We start from the raw sequence: 19,492 nt of genomic DNA on the forward strand, positions 1-19,492 counted from the left end.
TTGCGAGCGCCTCGGCTGGAGACGGAGAATGAGAATGAGGAGGAGCAAGACAGCGAGTCGGCGGCTCAGCGGATGAGCGGACGGCGAGGTGCGCGGGAATCGAACGCACGCCCGCCTTTTTCATCTCAACAGGTTGTTGCTTTTTCTGTTTGACGGCTTGGACATTTATTTCTTCCTCGTTGGAGATTACGCAAAATGCTATTTCGCTAAATGCTAAACTTGCGCGGCACCGTAAAACAAAAATTGCTGTTTTTACACGGTAAAAGAAAAGATACTGTCGATAACACGCAGTACGTTTTGTAATTGTAAAATTAACAGTATCAAAAAAACATTTCTGCGTAAATGTAGAAAATGTGTTAACCTAATTTATTGGTACTTTTCTGGCAGAATTTTATCGTAAAAACAGGTTTTTTTTAAGTGTACCTTTTTATTACGATAACATTCAAAGAGGTTTTTTTTCCTTACAGGTGTTGGCATTAAATTTCATTGTTAGATGACTTTTTTTTTTTTTTTTTACAATGCCTCTTTTAAGACAAAGATGTTTTTTCTTTACATGTTGACGTTTACGTGTTCAAGTTCTATATCCTGCATTATGTTACGTTTTATTACTTACATATTTACAATACATTGTTTTTATCATTCATTCATATTCATTTTCTTCAAAGGCGTGTCCATGTGTGCGTCTCCATGGCGACGTGCGTGTGGGTGTTGGTGATCGCGCGTGTGTTAGCATGTTCGGCATCCAACGTAGACACGCACTTTCCGCTGGTCAAGACAGGAGCGGACGGAACTTTGTTTGGACTTTCCGTCGCTCTGCATCATGAGCTCAAGTCACAAAAGCACCTGTGAGTACGCTCCGACCTCTGACCTTTTCTTGGCGCAGCTGCTACGCGCACTAGAAGAGCACTAACTATTGTCATCTCGGCTCATCAAAGTCTCCTGGTGGGCTCTCCCAGAGACAGGGCGGAGCCCGACGTGCCGGCCAATCGAACAGGAGGAGTGTACATCTGTCCAATCACCGCCAATCAATCGGATTGCACGAGGCTTTCGCTAATCGAGCCAGGTGAGTCTTCGTCTCTCGATACTACTTTGTGTTTGGTGGGGGCCGCGGCGAAAGAAGCGGAGGCCACGCCCACAATCAGACACAAGCCCCGCCCCTCCTCCGCATTGTCCCTTTTCAGACTTGGATCCGTCCGAAGACCTGGTCGAGGACATGTGGTTGGGCGTGTCGCTAGCCAGTCAAGGGCCACCTGGGGGGCGGGTCCTGGTGAGTCCAACAGCTATACAGCCGATAAACGACGCGCTGAGCTGCCTGCGTGACGTTGCGGTGCTAACATGCTAACGGCGGTCCCCGCAGGCGTGCGGGCATCGTTTTGTGAAGATTTACGGGGCGTCCAAACTCCGACATATGATTGGTCGCTGTTATCTACGCGGCAACGACCTTCGCCACGTTGACGCTGACGACCAATGGTGGACGCCAGAGCAGGTGTGCAGGTACGCTATGGCCGACGCATTCGGAATAGGGTCAGCAGGCCCCGCCCACGCCAATGTGCGTGTGTGTGTGTGTGCAGTCACCTGGGTGACGTGAGCGGAGAGGTCATGTGTAACTCGGGAATGTCTGCCGCCATCTTTCGCCATGACATCATCATCGGATCACCTGGAAGTTACCAATGGCAAGGTCCGATTCCTTCTCCTTCTCTAGCTAGTCCTTTTTCATTTTCTTTGACATGTCCTCTTTCGCCGTTTTCCTCGACTAAAGGCAACACACACGTGAGCTGGAACAATCCCGACGTTCTCTTCGACACGCGGAGGAGCTCCTTCCCAAACCTGCAGCGTAGGAACATCTACTTAGGTCAGCACATGCTAACAGCTAAGCTAAATGCTAATAGTGAAATTAAATCCTGACGATAAAGAAGTATGCTAACAGTTAGGCCACTTCCGGGCTAGGATACTATATCCCGCTAGGATATATGCTAATAATGAGGATACTTGCTGATGGGAAGGCGACACGCTATCGTTTGGATACAAGCTAACAGAAAGGCTTTAATCGCTACATGCTAACAGCTAGGCTACATTCAGTAAATAATGTGCGGGATGTTTGTGTGCAGGCTATTCAGTCACTCAGGCAGCGGGTCTTCTCGCTCAGGATGACGTCACCATAGTAACAGGTGATGAATTCTTTTGCGTCTGTCCGATCTGCTGTCGGCCGCGTTTTGGTTTTAATTGAAGAGCATGAAAAGTCTTCCATTTCTTTTATATCAGCTTTAGGTTCACGCCCAGGTGAAGGTCATCTACAAAAGTTGAACCAAGTTCAAAATGTTTTCCTTTAGTTATAGTGGATAGACCAGAAGCTGGATCGGAATTATGTAAAAGTTGAAAGGCGTTCCCCTAAGCAGGCGCTCCAAAAGACACCAAAGAGGACGCTCGCGGTTCGGTCCTGCTGGCAGACAAACACGGCGGCGGCGGTACGCTGGCCATCCGGCAAACGCTACGAGGAGAGCAGACGGGCTCGTACTTCGGGAACGCCGTGGCCACCGCGGACCTGAACGATGACGGGTAAGCGAGACAGCGCCCTCAACAGTTACGATATCTCAGGAACTGTGACCCTCAGGTGGCGTGACCTGCTGGTGGGCGCGCCTTTCTACTTCCGGCGACAGCAGGAAGCGGGCGGGGCGGTTTACGTATACATGAACGCAGGGGGGAGCTTCCCTTCGGTGCCCACCTTGGTGCTGAAGGGCCCGCCCGCTTCGGCGTTCGGGATGGCCGTCGCCCATGCCGGGGATCTCGACCTGGACGGCTTCCAGGGTGAGGAATGCTCATCGAGTGATGTCATGTGATCACGTGATGTGGCCACGCCTACGTTGCAGACTTTGCGGTGGGCGCACCGTTCCAGGGGACAGGAAGCGTTATGATCTGGCGAGGGAGTAGAAACGGCGTCTCCGCTCAACCCAGCCAGGTGCTTCATGCGTACACAAACACACATACACTTGGTTGAACTGCACTTTGGCGCCCTCTACAGGTTATCAGCGGGAACAGTTTGTCTCCTCGCTTCTCCACTTTTGGGTTCTCATTGTCCGCCGGACTGGATGTGGATGACAACAAACATCCGGACCTTCTAGTCGGCTCTCTGGATGACACCGTCGTCCTGCTCAGGTGCGTGCATTTCCTGTTTCGCCATAGGACGCTTTCAACTTGGGCATTCGCCAGTAAGGAATTCCATACAATCGTCCAACGTTAGTCCTTTTCAAAATAATCAGAATTGAGTTTTATTGAACTGAGTTTGATCTTTTTTAATCCATACGATAAGATGACTTGTCAGTCAAGGACGACATACAACGCCATAGAAAGAAACATGGGCAAGAAGAAAGACAAAAAAATTGGTATCTAATAAAAGGCGGGGCTCTCTAACAATTGAGTGGAACTGACGCGGTACATACAGCGCCTGCATATGCACACCATTAGCGTGTATTTTTATCAGAACTTTCACTATTTCATCAGCAGGTATTTACAGTATGAAATTAGAAATATGGTGAAGTACTGCTGTAAAACAGACTATGCGCATAGTAGTTGATCATAGACATCCGGAAATGGGTTTAAATCCGGAATGAATCCGCGACTATTCGAATTTTTGTTGATGACTTGCAGGACTCGACCGGTGATCCACCTCACCAAAACCATCAGAGTGTCCCCAAATACCGTGGACCCCAACACTTGCGACTTCTGGTGAGAGATGTTAGCAGCAACGCCCGCTAGCATGCTAACAGCATGCTAACCGCTTGGATATTGTGCGGCAGTATCGAAGTGGAAGTGTGTTTCTCGCACACGCGGAGCACGGGCGAGACGCGCCATCCAGACGATGTCAGTGAGTGCGGACCGTCAACACAACAGGAACACACACATGTGACCGGGATGAGTTTCCATTTCCATCACTCAACCTTTTTCTTTTTATTTGAAGCTAAGTGGCTCAGCTGTGACACACTGATGACATCAAATTGTCCTTGAGTGTCCTTTTATTCTCGCGTCTCGTGTGTCTAATAAATCTGATACGCATATACACAAAGGAGCTTTGTGACCTTGTTTTGCAAACTGGACCAATCAGAATCAAGGTCACCTTGTTGCTTTCACACAAACAAACATGCAGAGACGCCCCACACGCAGACAGGCTAGTACAGCGCTACCTTGACTTACAAGTTTGATTCCTTCAGGGACGAAGCTCCTTTACTCCTTTTGTATTTTGTGTGTCAAATCAGCTGTTACCTATAAAAGCATATTGACTTTGAATTCCCACTTAACTCAATCTGTAGCATACCTGAAACAAAACAGCCAAACAATAGACTGAGCAGCCGCTCCTAAGTAAAAGAAAAGCACTTAAGTTGGGAAACTCCTAAGTCAAGGCACCGACGTATTTGACTGTATAAATGCCACAAGAGTGCCACCGATGACATCCTGTCCTCATCAGCGCATCCGCTAGCCGTCCAATTCACCGTGGCCGCCGATGTCAGCAGCCTGAAGCCCCGCCTACGTTTCCGCGGAAACGGTCAAAGCGCGTACTCGGGTTCCGTGTTGGTGCCACATCGTCGCTGCAAAACCCTGAGCGTCGGAATACTGGTGAGACTTTGGGGAAGCCGACACGAAGTGGGCGTGTAGTGCGGAACACGCTAACTACTGTATTTGCGATTTTGCGACAGGCTCCGCTTCGGGATCAAGTGGAACCGTTGGTGTTCTCGCTCAATGTGACTTTGCGGCAGAATGTGCCAAAGAACAAAGACCCCCTTCAGGACCTGGCGTTTTTCCCCGTGCTCAGCCAAAGACCTCGACCTGTCTGGACCCAGGTCAGAACTTTTGATGGGTTGGGAATAAGTATTAGCAAAGTAGGTAAAGTGTCACATCACACTTGGTGGCATCAGTTGTCCTGGACCAGTCTCGTTGCCGGCCTTCTGTTGGTGTTGCAGATCCGCCTTCTGTTGCTGATAAGGGTCTCGGAATCTATATAGAGGGGCGAAGGATTTGTACTCGGTCACTTCAGAGCACTGTCTGGAAACGGGAAAGACTTGTTGCATTTGTTCCTCAGGTCCAAATCAAGAAGGCGTGCGGGTCCGATAACCGTTGTCACAGCAACTTGCAGATGGTGGCGCACTTCACGGATTCCAGCCAGCAGCCACTCAGCAGGTAAGTCTGGAAAGCGCAATTCCCATCGGACTGCCGCGGTTAAAAGCTCAGCGGTTCAGACCCCGACCACTGACGAGACGGGTTCTTTCAGGAGCTCTGGCCGTCAGGTGTGGTTCTACGAGGGCGGCGCAGACCGTCTTCTGCTGTGGGTCAACATCAGCAACACGGCGGAGGACGCTCATTTGGCTGTTCTTAATGTTAGCATCCCACCTGCGTTGGTCTACTCCGGAGTCCGGACTAAGGTGCTCTAAAAAAGTCCCGTCAACCAGGACTTGGACTGCATTGGACTTGGATCCAAATGGTCTTAGAAGACTGAACATGTCCTCAAGGAAGCTCATCCTCCACTAAAGGACCTGACATTGAGTAGATCTGGACCTGATATGGGCCTGTCTGGAATAACCCTCGGAAATGACCGGGACCAGACCTGGGACTGATAAAGACATGACTTGGACGTGACATGGACTTGTCTGGAATGAGACTTGTGCTCAAAACATCTGGTGTCTGTGCTCCTTTCAGGGTAGCGTCCAGGAAGTCCAATGTTTTGTAGAAGAATTTGCAGTCCTTTGTGAGCTGGGGAACCCATTCAAAAGTAACCGAACGGTATTGAATCTTTCAGACCCTTGGTATTCCTTTGTTCCGTGTTCTTGTTTTTTTAGGTCCTGGATTTTTCATCCTTGAGTCTTAATCATTGTTCCTAGCTTTGTTTCTTGTTGTTTGTTTTGTTGTTCCCTAATTATTCCTACTTGTTCCTAGTGTTTTGGGGGGGATTCTTTGTCCTTTGGTTTGTTCCTTGTTTTTGTTTCATAGTCTTTGCTTTCTATTTTGTGTTCCTTTTTTGTTTGTCCTTGGTTTTTGTTGTGTGGTCCTTTACTTTTTATCCCTCGTCCTTATTTTTCTTGTTCTCAGTATTTTATGTTCCTTGTTCCTGTCACTATGAAGCTAAAGTTGTCTGTCTTCCAGGTTGAAATATGGATCATTTTGGAAGCTTCAGAGATCAGCTTTGACACTCGGGAGGTGGAGATGCTGCTGCAGATGTCCACGTAGGAGAGACACTCACTCGCATGTCTTCACACTAGGACACACATGACCACTTCAAACGGGAAATGCAATTGTCCGTCCAGTGGTGTAATCCGCCTCTCACTTGAAACCTGCTAGAGTTGGCTCCAGATCACCTGTGACCCTCCAAGGAAAGACGTTGAAGAAAACTTGTAACTTTTGTGTTCAGACTCAGCGAGCAGGCCGACTTGTCTCCAGTCTCGGTCTCCTTGAAGGTCAACTACTCGGTGGACATGTCCCTCACGTTGTGAGTACAACGTCTCAGGGGGAACTCGGAGACCTCATCCCCGCCTCACCCTCTTCCTGCTCGTGACAGGACCCATCAGCCGGGCCCTGTCCCCTTCAGCGGCCAGGTTCTGGGCGAATCCGCTATGAGGACCACAGAGGATGTAGGCCCTTTGCTCCTTTTCACCTTCCAGGTCAATCCAAGGCTCTGTTCCCTTCAACACATTCTCCGACTCGTACTACCAAACAGGGATCTGCATAGAGATGATCTACTTCTACACAGAGTGGCTAGGGGAGGGATTTGGAAACCGGAGTAAGTCCACAGGCTTGTGCTTGAGGGTTTTGTGATGTCCATTTGGCAGGTGCACGTAGGCGGGAGGCCGGCGGGTCTCAGAGGCAAACTGGAGATGGCGTTCGATTGGCCGAGCGAGCTTTCCAACGGGAAGTGGCTGCTCTACACGACGGAGATCTCGCTGAACGGTAGCACCGAGTCGCAATGCATTCCGCCCGGCGATTTGCTCAACCCACTCCGGCTCCAGGTCGGTAACCACAACGTCAAACGGCACGGGACAAATGGGCCAGAATTTACCTTACAATTCTGGCCCAGACACCATTACACGCCATACACATGTATATTGTGTACCAGCTATCCACGGATGAGTGGGAGAGGAAGGAGAGGCGGAGTCCAGCACAGGAAGAGGAAGTAAGGAAGTACGAGGGGGCGGGACACGCCCCGCCTAGCAGCAACACGTTTTATGTTCTGGTAGGACCTCCAGCAGGAAGAGCCCTCTCCTCACGCAGAAAACTCCACCTAGCTCCTAACTGTGCGTGTGTATGCATACAGGACTGCGTGAACGGTGCTGCCAGGTGCGTGCGTTTTGCATGTCCTATGTCTCACGTGAAGAAGAGCGCCAGCTTGACAATCCGAGCTCGCCTGTGGAAGGCTACAATGCTGGAGGTTGGTTGTTCTTGTTTTTCATTTTCTCCTGTATCAGGGGTGTCATTCATGTGACACTTTCTGGCTTGCGAATTAATATTGGCCCGGGAGATGATTTTATAAAGTAATTTATAAAAATGAGATGAATGTTTTTTCCATAAAAGAAAAACTTGAAATGTTTTGGAATAATAGCAAAGTTAATAAATTATGATTAGTAGTGATTTTGTACTTGTACTTTTTTGGACAGTATTAAAAAAGAATAATCCATTTGAAGTAGTTGTTTTAGAGATATAAACACATACCATGATTTTATTGGTCCGGCCCACTTGGGACTAGATTTTTCTCCATACGACCCGCAAGCTCAAACGAATTTGACTAGGTTCATCTTATTCAGCCACAAAAGATAGATCATGTGACATAACCTCTTGTATTTCTGGTTCATTCTTGAAAAATTGCTTCACTGATGATAATGCACATCCAAACAGAATTTTGCAAAATAAAGGCGACAAACATATTGCCAAAAAAACCAATGTAACACAATTTGGCATAAAAAATCTTGTTCCATCCTATTTGCTCTTAATTTGAAAACAGAAATGTACTGTAGAAACCCTGTTACAATCTCACTGACTCTTAGAAGTTGCGAAATGTACCCCAAAGAGTTATTCGTACCTCCTTTTGGGAAACGCGGTCCTAGTAAAGCACTGAATTAACTCCTTGTGTGTTGGTAAGCACTACATGGACGCCAGGGCCGTGCTGCTCCGGGGACGAGCGACCCTCAGGGTGGGCGGCATCAACTTGGAGACCCCCAGTGCACAGGTGCCACAAGCAATGTCCGCTGTTGATTGCAGGCCACAACTGTATTGCTATAACACAGTAGTTGTTTGCAGATAGAGGTCTACGCTTACCCTGACTTGAAGGGCCAGACAGGCCGTGGCGTCCCCTTGTGGATGATTGTGGCATCCATCCTGGCTGGATTGGGCCTACTGGCGCTTATCTGCATGATGCTGTGGAAGGTAAACTCACTACGGGGGGAGGGTAGATTCCCATCCCGTGTCCCTGCTAACTTCCTGTCGACAGTGCGGCTTCTTCGTGCGTAGTCGCGCTTGGCGAGCAGCGGCGCAGCACCAGGGTCGGATCCTGGCGGCAGACAAATGTCAGGACGGCGTCTTGGCCGAGATCAAACCCAAACGCTGGCGTACCTGGACCGCTGTGGACTGATTGAAAGAAGTCTCCAGTCAGCGGGGGTCACCAAGATGGTCCACGGGTATTCGTCGCCGCGAGGACCACATGGGTGGAGCTCTCCCTTTCCGAATGTTTTGTGTCCTGTGGTTCTGTGCTGTGAGCTTTAGGATGATGTCATCATGACTGCTGGCTGTAAATCACCTCGTTGACAAACAGCTCAGTAATGAAGTCTCCGTTGTTTGGTATTTGTACTGTTCGTTTTGTAAAACCCGTGAAGGCTAAAACTAGGCTAAAATAATGAGTCAGACTGTGTCCTTTTTGGTGTTTTGTAAACTTTGTGATGTCAAACTTGTGTATTAAAAGCAGCTTTTCACCAGAATTTCAAAAGTTTAATCAAATTGACACCAACACTCTCCTCTAGTCAGCAAGTACAAAGTTGCTCCACTCAGTAATTGCTCCACAGTAATTTGAACACAAACAGCGCAACAACACACAGAGACAGTCGATGTAGTAGTGCAGTTATGATTACATTCTTTATCTTTTACAAATAACAACTGTAAGCCCAATGCAACATGATTGGCTGCAGCATCCATGCAAAAAAGTTAACTCAGTGCCAGAGACGACTCCGGACGTCAAAAATCCATTTTTACCAAACTGTTTTGACAGTTTGTACTGCGTTGCATTGACAGCTGTAGAAGCCAAAGATTCATTTTAACTGTTGTGATATTGAATGAGTTACGTGGGAAGAATTAAAATAAAAATGTCTTTCAGATGAAGAAAAAAAAAAAACATGCAATCGTAAAACAACCTGAAATTATGTGAACTGCTGAAATTCTGCAGCCCGTTTACCACACAGTCAAGTCCAGGTCTTCGTGTTCCCAGAGGTCTTCGTCGGCAGGAAGGTTTTCCACCTGATGTGATGGCATCAGAAAGTATTAGCAGGTATTGCGAGGGCACTGAAAAACTGCAGACAGAAGGGCTCACCTGGTCCCGGTTCTGGACCTGGATGAGTCCTTGAGGCTCCTCGGAAAAGAGATGTTCCGCCGAACATCTAAGTTCCACCATGACTTTCCCCTCGCCTGAAAAATACGCACATACTGTACACACAAGCTTCAGGCAGGACAACGTCGCCGGGGCAACCGGTTAGAACGAGCGGTACCGGCTAACCTAGCAGAACCAGCACCACCGTGGAGAAGGCCTGCGCTGCGGCTTTGTCTCGGACTAGCTTGTGCAAGCTGCCGCGCTTCCGCAGCAGCGCCTCGGGACCTGCACACACAGAACGTTTGTTCAGCCCGTTCCATACCAATGACGGCGTTACATGTTGAAGATCCATTTTTATTGGGCTGGCAGTCAATGAATTAGATACCGAAGGCCATTTGTACAATTTCCGTCGTTCGGGCCACATGCCTTGAGATATGAGCGCCGCCTTGAGATATTGGTGAAACTGTTACAGGACCATGCTATTAAGGTAAAAAGAATTGTATTCCAAAAGTTGTGCTTTTAATGAGGACAACTAACATTGTTTATTAGCCCAATCCCCCGCCTGGACATATTGTTCACCGTAAATATTTTTTGTCTATATGTGCTGCTCCACTGTTTGCGTTCAAGAAACTAAAGCAATGGTTCCCAAATTGATCCAGTGATCCAGGTGAAGGTCATCTACAAAAGTTGAAGGTAGTTTCAAAATTTTGGACTTGGAGTTCACTATCTCGGAGAAAGTCTTAAGTCAGGTCGCTAATACCTCAAAACACAACTCTAATGGCATTTTATCTGCGTTGAATTGTGAATAAGTGACTCATTGGCGTGACACGTGCAGTGTCACTAACCGTCACACGCCGAGACGTCCTCCTCCACCACGGCGGCTCCTCGCGTGCTCACGCCGTGACGCGGGAATGAGATCTGGACCACGCAACCCAACTTGACACGCACGCGTTGGCTTCCGCCCGCTTCGTCATCCACCTCTTCCTCACCCGGAAGCTCCTTCAGCTGCGGACGTACAGGAAGAAGCGCTCAAGTCACGTGAAATATCTCACAGTCCACCCGCAAAACGATCACTGAAATTACTGTGATGATGTCACACGTCCATCCGTTGAATCCCAGGCAGTGATTGGCCAAGTCCACGCAGCGGGAGTGGCTCAGAGGTCTGCTGCGGGACAAAAAATGAGGCGTCTTTTTGGAGCTCAGCCTCACCTAGACACGCAAACACACATTTAGCATGTTGTTAAAAAAAAAAAAAAATTAAAAAGAAGGTGCGTGTGTGCACCATGAGCGGCGTGTTCTGGAAGAGCGCGCGTCCGTCCGTGTTCCGCTGGGCTTTACACGCCTGAGACGCCGAGTAGAACTTGATCATGCCGTTGAAACCGGGCGTGCTCAGCGGGGCGTTTGGGCGCACCATCACCATGTAAAGCGGACCAAAAGAAGAGAAGACTGCGTGCAAGCGCTCCTACAACACACAAAAATAACAATAGAACATGAATTCACGATATCTGAAAAATGCTACTGTGGCGGACACTAGGACCATGTCTCTCACCCAGTAGGCATGTCTCTATGATCCTTTGATGCTTTGAACCTGTTGGCTTTGTCTTTAATGTTTTGGACTTTGTTGTATCAGTTTTGTGATGGCATGCGAAGAGTAAAGATCTCCACTAGCACAGCAACGTGTGGTTTCTTCGCCTCGCCACACTACTTTGGAATAGGTCGGTCTGTTTAGAATAATCCATCGTTGTTTTTTATGAAAAATTCTACTTACTAGGGGCATCGTTAATTGGTATCGGTGACAACTCAAGACTTGAGGACGTGTATCGGTATCTGTATGAAAAAAAAGTGATATCGACCTTCCCTAATACACGTTGAATGGGCGTATCACGTCACAACTAGCGAAAAGGCCTTTCGTATAGTATGTAAAGCAAGGAATTTAAATTAACGATTTATAATTGATGTGTATTTTTTAGTCAAAAGACTACTTTGTAAGTTGTGACAAGCACTTTGTTTTGTTATGCCAGAACACAATATGCGATAATGCAACCAAGCAAAGTACCCGGACGCGCAGGTACACATTTGCGTGCACACGTATCGAAACATACAAACAATGTGCCACACATTTACGGAGGTTAAAGTGCGTACTGACATGTATGTGGGCCTCGGTAAATTCCGGCGTGATGTTCCACACAAACAACGTCTTGTTGTTCTCCACAGGAACTAAAAATTCCAGCAAGTCCACCTCCATCTTAAAACCACCAAACTTTTGTTCTTTTCAATCGAATGTCATTATGAAGCCAATAAGTGAATAAAAAAAACAAATAAAATCGTTCAAATTCATTTTTGGTTGTCGTCCATCGACAGCGCTAGGACTGCTTGCTTACACATTTGCCGCGCTTCCGGGAAGGGGTGCGGCGTCACGTGATAGCCAATGTAAGCTGTCTCGTTTCGATCACGGGGAGGAGTTTCAGTTTGTCACTTAAAACGTTGTCGTGAACGTAAAATTATTTTTATTCAAAATTGTTTTTTCTTGTCTTAAAATAACACGTTAACCTGCTGTTTACTGGAGTAATAATGATAAAACGGTCGAAGTGTTTCCCCGACTCGGCAAAGCAGTAGCGAATATGACGTCATCATCTGTGAATGCGAATGAGCGTAAAGGGAAAGTGAAGGGACTTCCCTCCGTGACGAGACCAGCTTCACGCAACATTTGTATTCTTTTTCGTGACGTCATTTTCATTCACACGTGCGTTCACATCACACGTGCGTTCACATCAGTAAAAGCTCTGCTGAAAGCCACGTCAGCACAATCGCATTCATTTATTTATGATAATATATGTATTCATTTTATACGTGTTTGTTGTCTGTACAGAAAAAGTTGAATGACGTTTTGTACCCCTAATAGTTCTCATAGGTTTGCAACCGGCTCGAAACAGGTGTGTGTGTGTGTGTGGGGGTGTGTGCATGTGTGTTGGTGTGCCAGTTTGGAAAGTGAGAGTAGAAAGAATTCTTTTATGATCCCGTTTTCTTTTTCCTGTCTGGGATAGTATAAGTGCAAAGACTTGTGAGGCATTTGGGACAAATCAATTTCATCATGATGGGAGTCAGACGTACACAAGTGATCCTCGTCCTTTTTGGGGTGCTTGCACCCATGCTCTGCTGTGATTGGCTAAAGCGATACAACGACTTGAGTGACAAGTGCCTGTCTCTGCTGCACGACCTGGTGAGTATAAAACATATATATATAAATATATTGTGCTTATATCTGCTGGGGTGTCCGAGGGTTCCGCTAACGAAATCTGAAAATGACCTTCTAGGGTGGTCCAATCACCGATGCGGAATTTCCACTTCCGTTCCCGAGAAAACTTTACAGGCAAGTGGAGAAGTCTCAGGTGAGTCGACGTTTGTTTTGGACATTATATGTTTCCTGAGAGCCAATCAGAGCGCAAAGCTTGACCAGCGCGTGTGCGCTTACAGGTGTCGTGCAAAGTGGCGTTTGTTCGGAACAACATGAGATACCTTTTGGATCTTTACCAGCAAGTCAACACGACCGCGGTGGGCTGGAATGCAAACAAGTTGGATGAGATGCTCATCATCCTGCACAGACAGAAGGAGGAGCTCGATGACTGTGTATGTACTCTCCGCATTCGCATACGCTCCTCTCTTGTACCATTTTTATATATTTCTGTAAAAAACATGGTAATGTTGTATTTTTTTTAAACTCATTCACTGCCCATGACGAGCATACTCGTCATTTACGAGCGAGCGTTTGACTCTATTTGTAAATTTTAAGCTTGAGGGCGACATTACTGATGCACAATGACCAGTAGATGGCATCGATGCCCCGTTTTAGATATGTGCACCGGCAAATAAAAGGGGAATACTTGGAAAAGGAGCAAAATTTACAGGCGAAGAAAAAATAGTATAAAAAAGATTGAAAAACCAAGAACTGATATGGGAAATTGATTATTTTTCACACTATTTTTTTTTTACAAAACTCAATTGAAGCGTGAAATACCGTATGCAACTTTATAGTACAGTTTTTTCTTTCTCAAAATGGGGTTCCCAAGTATTCATACAAAAAAAATCATACAAAAAAATACAAAAAACTCAAATTGTACCAAGTGGTCTGCACCCATACAACAATATCTAGTCGAATTAATGAGAATAATCAAGTAGTAAATAGTTGTATTGAAAAAGAAAGGATTTTGCAATATACTTTAATGCAAAATATATTTTTTAACAAAAAAAAAAAAAATCAATATAACAGAAACAATTTACGGAATAATCCATTCTAAAATCACAGTGACAACCAGATGACAGTAAAAGAAAAAAAACATCACTCGAAAGCGCCTTTTAAATACATTGTTTATGTATGCACTCGCTACTGTACGCATGCTCTGCCGCCAGTTATTATTTTGTGCGTGACGTGTTTTCATTTTTCCTTAGCTTTCACCAGCAAAGAACGGCGGTTGTTTCTCTAACGCGCTGTCCCGCTACTTCAGAAGAATGACCGGGGCAACTCTCAACGGCACTGTGAGTACTCGAGTATAAATACTTCAAGTACTCCAAATGATTCCGAATAGTGCGTAACGTACGCTTGTGTTGGCAGGAGGGCAGCAGCGCATCGTGGGAGTTGATCCGCAGCGAAACCAAAATGCACCTCCAGCAGCTGCACCTGCTTGTGGCCGCCATTTGACCTATCGCCCGCCTCCAGAAGGGGGCGCCATCTGCTAGCTCTATTTGTCTTATTTATTTTCCCTGTTATATTTATTATTGTTTTTGATAAAATGTTTCTATTTAATGAACAAAAGCTCCGTTTCTTTGTCAACATTAGCTAGTTAGCTAGGTCTACTGCACAAATTCGGTGGTGTCAACATCATCTTGATAGGAATTGAGCTGCAGAGATTATGGGGCACATTATTAATGAAAAAAAAAATATATCATTTTTATCCTGGGTTAAATTTTTTTATACGGTATCACAAAAGTTGACATTGGGAGAATGGGTGTCTTTATATCACCTGTAAGATGAAGTGAGTTGAGGAGGTTCATGTTGTGCTTTGCTCTCATCTAGTGGCATTTCTTTACAATTTTCAAACTTTTGCCACAAACAGCAAATACCCAGCAAAGAATACACAAACATAAAAAATACTATCGTAAAAATAGGAAAAAACTATCAATAAACATACATATAAAATAAAAAAGATGTACTAAAATATAGATCAATATATATGTTTAAATCAAACTATATTTGAGTGAAATTTAGTTTGTAGTCCATTCATAATGGCAGATGCGCCAACAAGTCAGAATCTGAATTTTTTATGGGGTCACGGGGTCGGCGCGTGAGCCTCGTCACAGGATCGGACGTAATTATTAGGGAAGAATCCCTGCTGGCCCCGGAGGACGCCCTCGTACCAGCCGTTGTCGTGGCGATGCGTCACGTAGACGACGTCGCCCTCTTCCATAGATAAGTCGCCGGGCTTGCCCGCCTCATAGCGGTACAGCGCCACCACTGGATACACGGGGAACATCATTGCAAAAAAAAAAAAAAAAAAAATCAACAACTCGAAAAATTGCATGGAATTTTACATTTCCACAAAAGAGAGGGAAGTGGCTGACGACCGTGCATCATTGTTTAAGTAAAAATGTGCTGCAGTACCTTTGTCCAGGTAACATGTGGGGGCGCCACTGAGCTCCTCCGTTGTGGTAACATCCTCCACTGGGGGCGGCGGCGGCGGTGGCGGGAGTGCTGGCAGCTCCAGATCTGGCGGAATAACCATGGACACGAAAATGACATCTAGGAGTGGGCGGTCGGAAGTACAGGGGGTGGGGCTTCAGCCGAAGCACAGCAAAAATTCATCATGGGGTACATGACATTTTAAACGTTGCTGCAGGTGTTAGTGAAAATAATGTGTTACTTTTGAAAGTCATGAAATTAAAAGTACATTTCTCTTTACAAATTAAGAGCAAATCAATTGGAACCTGAAGCAAGTGTATTTTGCTGTTCGCTAAGTTTTGTTATCCAGAAAAATAATAAGTGATAATAATATATAGAATGTATAATATATATATATATATATATATATATATATATATATATATATATATATATATATATATATATATATATATATATATATATACATATATATATATATCAAATCAAAAACAATAATGAAGCTGACTTGGAACTCAAATTTGTCAAGTAGCTAGGAGCGCAGCAAAGTGCATTTTGAAACTTCTTACCAAGATGCTCCAGACGAGCAGGCAGGCTGAGCCCGTGCGAGGAAGAGGAGGAAGAAGAGGAAGGCTGAGAGGGGGCCCGCGGGGGAGGATAAGAAGGCGGCGGCGGGATGAGCACTGGCGGACGGACAGAAAGGCAAGCGGGCGGGCGCGCGGGGGGCGCGTCAGTTTCTGGTGCAAAGTTGCCTCGCCCGTGGACGGCTTACGTGATTGGTCGGCCGGCAGGAAGAGCGAGCGGCTGTGGCGGCGGCGGGAGGCGGGACCCGAGCGGACCCTCAGCGAGACGGACCGGGCCGGGGGCGGCCTTGTGGCCCCCCCGGCGGCTGCGACAACAGCGATAAAAGGGACGAAGAAGAGATGCAGAAAGACAAGAAGAAAAAAGAGGGAAAGTGCTTTTTGCGGGCTGCCACAACGCATTATGGGAAAGTGTCTAGCGACAGTCGATTTGACACATTTGGGTGGAGGAGGTACATTTTCATATAATTCATTAATAATGCGTGGGACCCTCATTTGACAATAGTACTTAACCACACAATATTGTCTGAGAGACATACACAATATAAAAACCTAAAACTACCACAAAAACTAAATGAGCTTCATCAAATACATCAAATTGAACAAACCAGCTCTAAAAGCGTCACTACGTTCGTGTGTGTGATACCGTCTACTTCCTGGGTTACTGAGGGAGGGGCCGGAAGCTCTGCCTCGTCATTGGGCGGTAGAGAAAAGGCGTGGTCAATGGGCGGGGGAGTGGGTGGAGGGAGGCTGCTCTCTTCCAGCACTGCAGAAAGGTAATGTCGTCATCATCATCATTATTATATATCATATTATATGTGTGACAATCATAAGGTGAGAAGAAGTCAGGTTGCCATGGTGATTGCATCCTCACCTGTCTCCAAACATGGGGGAGGAGTCATCGGTAGAACAACGGTGCTGGGCAGTGTCTCTGAAGAAGGAAGAGGTGGAGGGGGCGGAGCATCGGGCATTGCAGGGTCCAGCAGAGGGGGCGGAGCCAGAGGCAACTCAGAGTAATCAGGTGGAGGAGGTGGAGCCATCGGAATTGCAGGCTCCATCGGAGGGGGCGGAGAAACGGGCATCTCGAAAGAATTAGGTGGAGGGGGCGGAGCCATTGGGATTGTAGAGTCTAGTGGAGGAGGCGGGGCTAGAGACATATCCAAGGACATTGGTGGAGGAGGCGGAGCCAGTGGCATGGCCGAGTCCAGTGGAGTGGGCGGAGCCATTACGGTCTCTGAGGAATTGGGCGGAGGGGGCGGAGTGTCATCAAGTAGTTTGGCGACGACATCACTTTCAGAGGAAGTTTGCCAAGAGGAAGGGATGGTGGGCGGAGCCACAGGTTTACCAAAAGTGGAACTTGCAAAATGGAAGACCACATCAAGCGATTAATTGATAATTCAATGCACATTTTCTGTCACTTTTAAATGTATTACAATGATTTTTTGGGGAGGGGGTTAAGTTAAACACACGTTTTCTAAATTTACAATAGGCCAATAAACTAATCATGTCATAAGATTTTAAAAAAATGAATTTAAACAACCAATTCGAGAATGAAAAAAAAAAACATTTTTATAATCTGAACGGATGAAGTGTGCAGTACCTGCCGCTAGAGGACGCCACTCTGCACTTGAGCCCTTCTGTCGCAGGTTTGCCTGACCTGTAAAATTCAACAGAACAACAAAATGACGCTCAAGTTGGCAGCAGTGAGAAAACACCAAAACAAAAACCTGATGGATGAGCCTTGCTTCCGGATGCTTCCGGCCCTCTCGCCCGCTTTGCCAGTCAGCTGTTGGGGCGACATGAGGGGTACACGGGGGGATACAAAGAGGGCAGAGGGGGGGAAGGGCCTTGCGGCATCAATGGAGGCTCAGTCTCAGACAACAATCAAGCGCGACAAATTAAAAAGGAAGACAAATCTTCCCACGCTCAACAAACTGTGTGTGTATTTTGTGCGTGTGTGAGAACGTTGGAACAAGTTACCTTACATAGTAAAAGAACTTTTAAGGAAGCTTAATTAAAAATGCATGAAAGAGAAAACAGGAAGTGACTTCTTGTGGCAGTGGCCACTTCCTGTTAGCATAGACGCTGACTCGCGTTTGTGGCAAAAGAAAACGCTGGCAGCGTACCTTGATGCCGTGACCCAAGCCGTCCAGATGCTGATAGCTGATTGGCCGGCGGCTGTAAGAGGGGCGGGGCTGCGGCGGGGCGGCGGGACTGGAAATTTTGGGCCCGCGGGGAACCCGTCGCACCGCCGTGAAGATGCCGATTTCTCTGCGGGAAACTTTCTCGCGATGCATTTCCACTGTCTTGTGAGAAAAAGCATCACATGGATACACAAAAGCTTTTGTTTTTTAATCCATAAAAGTAGAACACATCCGTGTCAGCATAAAAGGTAGCTAACGCTGGAATGAACGACTGTCAGCGAACACAACAATGACCTCAGCTTTAAGTTTCACATTTAGGACAAAAAAAACACACCTATTTTTTGTTTTATTCTAACTCATTCACAGCCATTGATGGCGATAGGCGACAAAAATCTTTCAAAATATTATATTCCATTTCAAAACCCCCAAATATATTTTTGAATGTAGTACCTGCCCGATGAGGTTGATGGCCGACTCCATGTGATGAAGCTGCTGGGTCTGCGCGTCCAGTAGACTTAGCACGCTAGTCGCTAATGTGCTAATCTGGTAGGCGATGCTGGCCAGCGATTGGGCGGTCAGATTCTTGGTCTCCTCCAACGCTTTGGAAGTGTCGTCCCCAGACTGCACGGCGGACACGTCGCATGAGCATAGTTGGCCTAGCGTTACTGCTAGCATTAGCATAGGTTTTCGGCGGCGTCTTGAGATACGAAGGGAGTTTGTGGGGGTATGTGAGGGCACGTAAGATTTTTAAAAGGGTTTCTGCGAGTATTGGTACATTTAATTTAATGCTTCCTAAAATCGTGGCAGGAACAGTATATGTCTCTTTTCAAATAAAGAGCAAACAAACTGGAACATGAAGCAATCTACTGCGAAATTGTTATCGTGACACCTTTGTGCAACTTTTTGTTTCAGCTTTATACACATGTGCACCTTCATTCTGACAATTTTTCCCAACAGATGACATAGAAATAAGAGTACTTGGGCTGAAAAAAAAATATTTCACAGGTGGTATATCACTGACAAAAAGTTGCGAAGCACAACTCCGATGTATTGCATTGCGGAAGTAATAACAAGTAGCATTGCTGTGACTGGCCTGGATGTAGTTGTGGCAGCAGTAGTCCGCCACCTTCAAGAAGTTGTCGTAGTTTTCCATAAGAAGTTGCCTGGACTTGGGAGCCTCGTTGAGGATTTTGCCAACTTCTTCTTTCAACTCGTCCGCCTTCATTTTGCCAACTTCTTCTGCACTTGTCCGCTGTCGAAAGCACACGCGCACTAATTGGTGTGATGCAGAAGATGAAGATGGAGAACGCTGGGATTTGGCACCGGTATGTCGCAAGGTTGTTTCTTGTCTTCTGTGACAGCTTGCTCCTCGTCCGCTGCTCGGAATGACTGACAGCAGAGGCGCTTGCGTTTGCGTGAGAACAAGCACGCGCGCGCACGCACGCTCGCCACTTCCTCTTTACCTCCGCGGGCACGCTGACACGGAAACGGCACAGGGGCGTCACCTGGTGGTCACGGTCGATCGCACACATTTGAAATAATA

General features: G+C 46.6%; 4 protein-coding genes across 9 annotated transcripts; 2 read left to right on the top strand and 2 right to left on the bottom strand.

Moving 5' to 3' along the window:
- Positions 1-2: 2 nt before the first annotated feature.
- LOC148411037 (integrin alpha-3-like) lies at positions 3-8,948 on the top strand. Its single transcript, XM_088437226.1, has 28 exons — positions 3-132; positions 666-845; positions 936-1,063; positions 1,182-1,267; positions 1,358-1,494; positions 1,572-1,678; positions 1,760-1,852; positions 2,109-2,168; positions 2,397-2,556; positions 2,612-2,805; positions 2,868-2,956; positions 3,020-3,153; positions 3,646-3,723; positions 3,795-3,862; positions 4,460-4,608; positions 4,689-4,832; positions 5,072-5,169; positions 5,261-5,411; positions 5,686-5,769; positions 6,130-6,209; positions 6,395-6,472; positions 6,542-6,644; positions 6,813-6,989; positions 7,097-7,213; positions 7,295-7,408; positions 8,117-8,203; positions 8,275-8,400; positions 8,465-8,948. Exons 2-28 carry the CDS (start codon positions 688-690, stop codon positions 8,603-8,605), a joined length of 3,141 nt encoding a protein of 1,046 aa, XP_088293352.1. The 5' UTR covers positions 3-132; positions 666-687; the 3' UTR covers positions 8,606-8,948.
- On the bottom strand, positions 8,635-11,965 carry rdm1 (RAD52 motif containing 1). 3 transcript variants are annotated; one of them, XM_088437249.1, is made up of 8 exons: positions 11,697-11,965; positions 10,833-11,012; positions 10,634-10,759; positions 10,396-10,555; positions 9,737-9,835; positions 9,554-9,648; positions 9,378-9,480; positions 8,635-8,759 (listed from the first exon to the last, which is right to left on the bottom strand). In XM_088437249.1, exons 1-7 carry the CDS (start codon positions 11,793-11,795, stop codon positions 9,415-9,417), a joined length of 825 nt encoding a protein of 274 aa, XP_088293375.1. In that variant the 5' UTR covers positions 11,796-11,965; the 3' UTR covers positions 8,635-8,759; positions 9,378-9,414. The 3 variants fall into 3 exon arrangements, with proteins under 3 accessions (XP_088293375.1, XP_088293376.1, XP_088293374.1); XM_088437250.1 differs by lacking the exon at positions 8,635-8,759 and adding an exon at positions 11,100-11,271 and having other exon boundaries at positions 9,078-9,480; positions 11,697-11,964; XM_088437248.1 differs by lacking the exon at positions 8,635-8,759 and having other exon boundaries at positions 9,078-9,480.
- On the top strand, positions 11,186-14,351 carry ifnphi1 (interferon phi 1). Of its 2 annotated transcripts, XM_088437257.1 has the most exons (7): positions 11,189-11,265; positions 11,572-11,618; positions 12,595-12,770; positions 12,865-12,939; positions 13,025-13,177; positions 13,997-14,083; positions 14,160-14,351. In XM_088437257.1, the coding sequence occupies exons 3-7, from the start codon at positions 12,642-12,644 to the stop codon at positions 14,244-14,246; spliced, it is 531 nt and encodes a 176-aa protein (XP_088293383.1). In that variant the 5' UTR covers positions 11,189-11,265; positions 11,572-11,618; positions 12,595-12,641; the 3' UTR covers positions 14,247-14,351. The 2 variants fall into 2 exon arrangements, with proteins under 2 accessions (XP_088293381.1, XP_088293383.1); XM_088437255.1 differs by lacking the exon at positions 11,572-11,618 and having other exon boundaries at positions 11,186-11,265.
- On the bottom strand, positions 13,498-19,397 carry abi3a (ABI family, member 3a). 3 transcript variants are annotated; one of them, XM_088437236.1, is made up of 11 exons: positions 19,043-19,386; positions 18,400-18,570; positions 17,932-18,111; positions 17,533-17,591; positions 17,406-17,462; positions 16,680-17,161; positions 16,452-16,571; positions 15,997-16,113; positions 15,794-15,907; positions 15,207-15,311; positions 13,498-15,059 (listed from the first exon to the last, which is right to left on the bottom strand). In XM_088437236.1, the coding sequence occupies exons 1-11, from the start codon at positions 19,172-19,174 to the stop codon at positions 14,875-14,877; spliced, it is 1,722 nt and encodes a 573-aa protein (XP_088293362.1). In that variant the 5' UTR covers positions 19,175-19,386; the 3' UTR covers positions 13,498-14,874. The 3 variants fall into 3 exon arrangements, with proteins under 3 accessions (XP_088293362.1, XP_088293363.1, XP_088293364.1); XM_088437237.1 differs by lacking the exon at positions 15,794-15,907 and having other exon boundaries at positions 19,043-19,397; XM_088437238.1 differs by lacking the exons at positions 15,794-15,907; positions 15,997-16,113 and having other exon boundaries at positions 19,043-19,392.
- Between the last annotated feature and the right edge of the window lie 95 nt (positions 19,398-19,492).

The sequence above is a fragment of the Hippichthys cyanospilos genome, chromosome 16, assembly GCF_059441005.1.
Source record: "Hippichthys cyanospilos isolate Australia breed blue-spotted pipefish chromosome 16, RoL_Hcya_1.0, whole genome shotgun sequence".
NCBI classification, from domain to species: Eukaryota; Metazoa; Chordata; class Actinopteri; order Syngnathiformes; family Syngnathidae; genus Hippichthys; species Hippichthys cyanospilos.

Excerpts from the sequence above, each read along its gene's own strand:
- LOC148411037 (XM_088437226.1), top strand. The coding sequence starts at position 688 with ATGGCGACGTGCGTGTGGGTGTTGGTGATCGCGCGTGTGTTAGCATGT. Across the intron at positions 2,557-2,611 it reads GCGGACCTGAACGATGACGG|GTGGCGTGACCTGCTGGTGG; the intron begins GTAAGCGAGACA and ends TGTGACCCTCAG. Across the intron at positions 3,724-3,794 it reads CCCAACACTTGCGACTTCTG|TATCGAAGTGGAAGTGTGTT; the intron begins GTGAGAGATGTT and ends ATTGTGCGGCAG.
- rdm1 (XM_088437249.1), bottom strand. The coding sequence starts at position 11,795 with ATGGAGGTGGACTTGCTGGAATTTTTAGTTCCTGTGGAGAACAACAAG. Across the intron at positions 10,556-10,633 it reads GGACGTGTGACATCATCACA|CTGAAGGAGCTTCCGGGTGA; the intron begins GTAATTTCAGTG and ends GTACGTCCGCAG. Across the intron at positions 9,481-9,553 it reads AGGTCCAGAACCGGGACCAG|GTGGAAAACCTTCCTGCCGA; the intron begins GTGAGCCCTTCT and ends CCATCACATCAG.
- ifnphi1 (XM_088437255.1), top strand. The coding sequence starts at position 12,642 with ATGATGGGAGTCAGACGTACACAAGTGATCCTCGTCCTTTTTGGGGTG. Across the intron at positions 12,771-12,864 it reads TGTCTCTGCTGCACGACCTG|GGTGGTCCAATCACCGATGC; the intron begins GTGAGTATAAAA and ends ATGACCTTCTAG. Across the intron at positions 14,084-14,159 it reads GGGCAACTCTCAACGGCACT|GAGGGCAGCAGCGCATCGTG; the intron begins GTGAGTACTCGA and ends TTGTGTTGGCAG.
- abi3a (XM_088437236.1), bottom strand. The coding sequence starts at position 19,174 with ATGAAGGCGGACGAGTTGAAAGAAGAAGTTGGCAAAATCCTCAACGAG. Across the intron at positions 16,572-16,679 it reads TCCCCCATGTTTGGAGACAG|TGCTGGAAGAGAGCAGCCTC; the intron begins GTGAGGATGCAA and ends ACCTTTCTGCAG. Across the intron at positions 15,060-15,206 it reads CACATGTTACCTGGACAAAG|TGGTGGCGCTGTACCGCTAT; the intron begins GTACTGCAGCAC and ends CCGTGTATCCAG.